Genomic DNA, 6000 nt, shown 5'->3' with positions numbered 1-6000 from the left:
CACACCATTAGGATGTCTATTATCACAAAGGCAAGAGACAACCAATGCTGACGAGGATGTGGAGAAAAGGGAACCATTATGCACTGTGGGTGGGAATGTAAACTGATACAGCCAATATGGAAAACAGCATGAAATTTCCTCGAGAAATTAAAAGTAGAACTATCATATGATCCAGCATCCTACTTCTGGATATATATCCAAGGGAAAGGAAATCATTAATTTGTATTCCCATCCTAATTGCAGCATGGGAGGATGGAAATAATGTAAGAGTCCATCTATGAAGAAATGGATAAAGAAAATGTGATATACGTATAATATCATCATAATAATATAATAATATTCAGCTTTATAAAAAAAAGAAAACCCAGCCATTTACAACAATGTGGCTAAACCTGCCTTCAAAGGCATTATTCGAAGTAAAATAAGCTAGACAGAGGAAGACAAACACTGCTGGTATCACTTATATGTGGAATCTGAAAAAAGAAAGAAAAAAAAAGTCAAACTCATGAAAACAAAGAGTAGCTTGGTGGTACCCAGGAGCTTGGGGGTGGGGGAAATAGGGAGAGGTTGGTAAAAGGGTACAAATTTTCAGCCATAGGATGAATAAGGTCCGAGACTGTAAGGTATAACACAGTGAACTACTGTTGACAATACTGTATTATATAATTGAAATTGGCTAAGAGAGTAGAACTTCAGTCCTTTCAACAAAAAGAAAAAGGTAAATATGTGAGCCAATGGATGTGTTAATGAATTCAGTGGTGGGAGTCCTTTCATAATGGATATGCATATCAGCACGCACATTGTACACTTAAAATGTATTACAATTTTACTTGTCAAAGCTGAAAAAATTTGAATGCCATTAAAGAAACAAGTAGTCTAGTGATGAAAAAAAAAATCTAAGTCAAGTGTAACCCAAGAACATAGCACTGGAAATTTGCTGCATCCATTCCTATTGGCATTAAGGTCAGCCAACATGGAAGGAGTAGTGTTGAAAGAACCACAGAGAAATGGGGCTCAGCCCTGCTCACTTCTAAACTTGGGATAAAACTTGGCCTGAAGCCATCCATATACCACTCTCCTATTCATCTGTGTGGGCTAATGAATTTATTTATTGTTTTTTTCTACTTAAACCAATTTGGGTTGAGTTTTATTACTTACAAGGAGGGGAGAGCCCTAGTAATACTAAGAGTTTTAAAGTTAAGAATGAGGGGAAAGTTTGAAAAAATTTTCCCTAAACTTCTTGGACATCACTTTTCCATGTGGAAAGCAGAGCACATCAGGGATTTTGGCAAATTGGGGTATGCCTTACTGGAATGTTTTTAAAATTAAGGTGGTTACAAAAAAAGAGAGATTAATGACTTAGAAAAGGCTCCAGGAGATCAACAGTGGTGAGTTCAGAAGAGCCTAATGGTATCTTCCCAGTGTGTCCATCTATATATAAAAATGGTCCCACTGAGCAGGAAAGACTCTGCATTTGTGTCTGCTATTTTTTTTTCAATAAAAGATTTTATTTATTTTTTTGAGAGAGAGAAAGAGAGCATGAGTGGGTGGGGGAGAGCAGAGGGAGAAGCAGACCTGAGCCTCGATCCCAGGACCCTGAGATCATGACCTAGACAGAAGGCAGACACTCAACTGACTGAGCCACCCAGGTGCCCCTTGTGTCAGCTATTTGTATATGACCATATGGATGTCTTCATCTTCTGTCAATTGCAAAGTCACCTTCCTATTACTACTGCCAAGTTTACATTTCTGGATTTTTCCTTCTCTTGCCTTTCCCCCACTGGAAACCAACCAAGCCTTCTGGATACAATGCCTGAGAGGGTCTCAAAAAGTGAACAGTAAAAATTGTGGAATGACTCACTCAGGGCAATAATGCCACACCACATCAAATGCCCCGTTTGGAGAGAGAGAAAAGAAAAAGAAGGAAGAGCATTTTTTTGTAGGGGAAAAAACTGTCATCATAAACATTTCTCCAACCTGCTCGGGCAGCCGCCATTTTCTTGTTGCGTATTTTGTTCTCCAAAGCTTGCTACATAATACAAAAAGGAGAAAAGAACATGAGGTTTACTGGTATTTACTATTACTTGCCATTAATAAAGGTAATATGTTAATGAAATAAATTATATCCTACCTGTTTCATCTTCTTTTTTAGATCCAGATTTGCTGTCTTCTGGCCCTTTGCAGTAGCATTGAGATAATAAATGGTCAAGCTACATTTTAAAAAATAATAAGATTATTAGTGTTTTTTAAGTTCAAGATTCTTCTTAAATTTACATTCACTAAATCATAGAACGTTGGCACTGGAGTGGACTTTAAGATATTTTCTCCTTTTTTTTTTTAGGATTGAAGTACACAGAGGTCAAGAAGTACATTCAGGAAAGGTTACTAGGGGCGGACCTGGGAAGATGGGATCCAAGGGGGCCCTCTTCCACAGCCCAGCATTCTATCTACCATACCTCAACTGCCTAACTGTAGCTCCTTCTTGGAAATGTACTAACATCAGTTGAAATCGTAATTAAAAGTAACATTTCAAATTGACATTAATCTGCTGAAGCATAGGGAATGTGTAGAATAAAAAATTGACCTGCTTTAAATTTCCTCCTTTGACTTTTACAGCAAAGAATATAATTCTCATAGTCATAGTTCACTAACATGGATTTTTTTCCATAGGATGTATTTCTCCCTTCCTCAAAAAGAAAATGTTTTATAAAGGAATATTCTTGGCTTTTAGTTGACATTTACATTTCTAGAAAGAGGGAATTCCAGCCAAACATTTGTGTAAAAATAAATATGTTCATCTTCACTTAAAGCAAAAACAAACAAACAAAATGCAGTAAAAAAAAAAAAAAAAAAAAAAAGAAAGGTAACTGGCATTGCTCTTTGTTGCAAATAACTGGATACTAAACACATTTCTTCTACTCCCCAACCATGCCAGATTATATCCTTTATGAGCCATCTGGTGCTAGCAACATAATTATTGATATGGTTTAGCCGGGTTTGTTTATCTCTTATACGAGTGATGGGAGTCTGAAATTACATACATGAAAGCATTTGGTATGCTATTTGGCATGAAGTAGGTGCTCAATAAATTGTGTATGTGTGTGTGTGTATTATAAGCATATTCTTAGAAAAGTGCCTGGATTTGGAGGATAAACTCAAAGACCTCACAAGTCACTCGCAGTTCTGGAATTCTCTAGTCTCCAAAGGAATGAATCTGGCTACAGAGAACTAACCTGAATTCTACTCAGTTACCCAAAAACGATCCAAGCTGATTTAATAGGATCCATTGGGGAAATTCAAAAGGCTTATAACATGTAACATTCTCTAATTAAAGGTAATAAAGAGCCAGGCCAATTGCACGAGCCTCATAAACTGGAAGATGAGGTCTCAGGATTTGAAAAATCAAATCAGTAATAAACTGAAATTGGGTTTTAAATCAGAACCTCAGAACTATAATCAGCCTTGCAGGACATCTATTTGACCTCATATTCTGTCAGCTTTTCTTTTCTTTTTCTTTTTTTTTTTTTTAAGATTTTTATTTATTTTTTGACAGAGAGAGAGACAGTAGAGAGGGAACACAAGCAGAGGCAGAGGAAGAGGGAGAAACAGGCTTCCTACTGAGCAGGGAGCCTGATGTGGGGCTCGATCCCAGGACCGCAGGACCACGACCTGAGCCGAAGGCAGACGCTAAACAAGTGAGCCACCCAGGCGCCCCTGTCAGCTTTTCTCTACACAGTCTGTACCAAAGGCTGGCAAACTATAGTCTCCAGGGTAGAAATGACTCCCAGCTTGTTTTGCATAGCCCATGAACTAAGAATGGTTTTTACCTTTTTAAATGGTCATGTAAGTACTTATATGATATTCTCAATTTTACCTTTTGACCCACACAACCTAATATATCTACGATTTGGCCCTTTAAGAAAAAATGTGCCAACCATGGGTATAAACCACCCCTGCCAAGTGGCTTCTAGCCCTTCTGTATCTTCCCACTCATCCCAAACTCAGTGTTTGGTGCTTCAAAGGATTAGGGGGAATAAGAGACAGGAAATAAGACATGGGGTTTGAATTTACTTATTAGCCACTTGATTTGGCACAGATCTTCCATGCAATATCAATAATGTGATTAATGAGGCCAACCTTTTCAGGTTATTGTGGAAATTAAATGATTAATGTATGGGTGGTGCCTGGGACACAGGCAATGTTAGCTCTCCAGACAGCTTATTAAATCTTTAATTGGTGGCATTAGAACAATGTTGTGCCTTTGCTTAAAAATAAAATAAAATAAATTAAATTAATTTAAAAAATCTGTCTCTCAGTAAGTTAAGACTATGGTCATAAAATCTAACATTAAGTTTTGTTGGGTTTTATTTTTTTAATATAAGATCTAATTGGTACTGGAGGAGCAAGATGGCGGAGGAGTAGGAGACCTAAATTTCGTTTGGTCCCAGGAACTCAGCTAGATAGGGATCAAACCATTCTGAACACCTACAAACTCAACAGGAGATCGAAGAAAAGAATAGCAGCAACTCTCTGAACAGAAAAGCGACCACTTTCTGGAAGGCCTCTTCTGATTTGTTTAGTGTATATTTTTCTGGGGTCATTGTTACCCTGTTAGTATTTTGTTCTCTCATTCATCTATTCTCCTCTGGACAAAATGACAAGATGGAAATAATCACCTCAAAAAAAAGAACAAGAGGCAGTACCGACTGCCAGGGACCTAATCAGTTAGGACATCAGTAAGATGTTGGAACTAGAGTTCAGAATGACGATTATAAAGATACTAGCTGGGCTTGAAAAAAGCATGGAAGATATTAGAGAAACCCTTTCTGGAGAAATAAAAGAACTAAAATCTAACCAAGTTGAAATCAAAAAGGCTATTAATGAGGTGCAATAAAAAATGGAGGCTCTAATTGCTAAGATAAATGAGGCAGAAGAGAGAATTAGTGATATAGAAGACCAAATGATGGAAAATAAAGAAGTTGAGAAAAAGAGAGATAAACAACTGCTGGATCATGAGGGCAGAATTTGAGAGATAAGTGATACCATAAGATGAAACAATATTAGAATAATTGGGATCCCAGAAGAAGAAGAAAGAGAGAGAGGCAGAAGATATATTGGAGCAAACTATAGCAGAGAACTTCCTTAATTTGGGGAAGGAAACAAGCATCAAAATCCAGGAGGCACAGAGAACCCCTCTCAAAATCAATAAAAATAGGTCAACACCCTGACATCTAATAGTAAAACTTACAAGTCTCAGAGACAAAGAGAAAATCCTGAAAGCAGCTCGGGACAAGAGATCTGTAACCTACAATGGTAGAAACATTAGATTGGCAAAAGACCTATCCACAGAGACCTGGCAGGCCAGAAAGGACTGGCATGATATATTCAGAGCCCTAAATGAGAAAAATATGCAGCCAAGAATACTATATCCAGCTAGGATGTCACTGAAAATAGAAGGAGAGATAAAAAGCTTCCAGGACAAACAAAAACTAAAGGAATTTGCAAACATGAAACCAGTCCTACAAGAAATATTGAAAGGGATCCTCTAAGCAAAGAGAGAGCCTAAAAGTAACATAGACCAGAAAGGAACACAGACAATATACAGTAACAGTCACCTTACAGGCAATACAATGGCACTAAATTTCTATCTTTCAATAGTTACCCTGAATGTAAATGGGATAATTGCCCCAATCAAAAGACACAGGGTATCAGATTGGATAAAAAAACAAGACCCATCAACATGCTGTCTGCAAGACACCCATTTTAGACCTAAAGACACCTCCAGATTTAAAGTGAGGGGGTGGAAAACCATTTATCATGCTAATGGACACCAAAAGAAAGCTGGAGTGGCAATCCTTATATCAGACAAAATAGATTTTAAACCAAAGACTATAATAAGAGATGAGGAAGGACAGTATATCATACTTAAAGGGTCTATCCGACAAGAAGATCTAACAATTATAAATATCTATGCCCCTAACATGGGAGCAGCCAATTATA

The 6000-nt window shown here is 37.4% G+C and overlaps 1 protein-coding gene across 1 annotated transcript in view; it reads right to left on the bottom strand.

The window, feature by feature from the left end:
• Positions 1–456: 456 nt before the first annotated feature.
• Positions 457–6000, bottom strand: part of TMC1 (transmembrane channel like 1) — a 126644-nt gene continuing 121100 nt past the window's right edge. Inside the window, exons 18-20 of the mRNA XM_064579868.1 lie at positions 2132–2210; positions 1978–2029; positions 457–473 (exon numbers count right to left, since the gene is read on the bottom strand). Coding sequence (XP_064435938.1) covers positions 457–473; positions 1978–2029; positions 2132–2210 — 148 coding nt within the window. The remainder of the gene's footprint in view (positions 474–1977; positions 2030–2131; positions 2211–6000) is intronic.

This window comes from Mirounga angustirostris, unplaced genomic scaffold, assembly GCF_029215605.1.
Source record: "Mirounga angustirostris isolate CCGP_5_RB_7025 unplaced genomic scaffold, mMirAng1.0.hap1 SCAF_15, whole genome shotgun sequence".
Classification (NCBI taxonomy): Eukaryota; Metazoa; Chordata; class Mammalia; order Carnivora; family Phocidae; genus Mirounga; species Mirounga angustirostris.
This window is presented reverse-complemented; position numbering and strand designations above follow the sequence as displayed.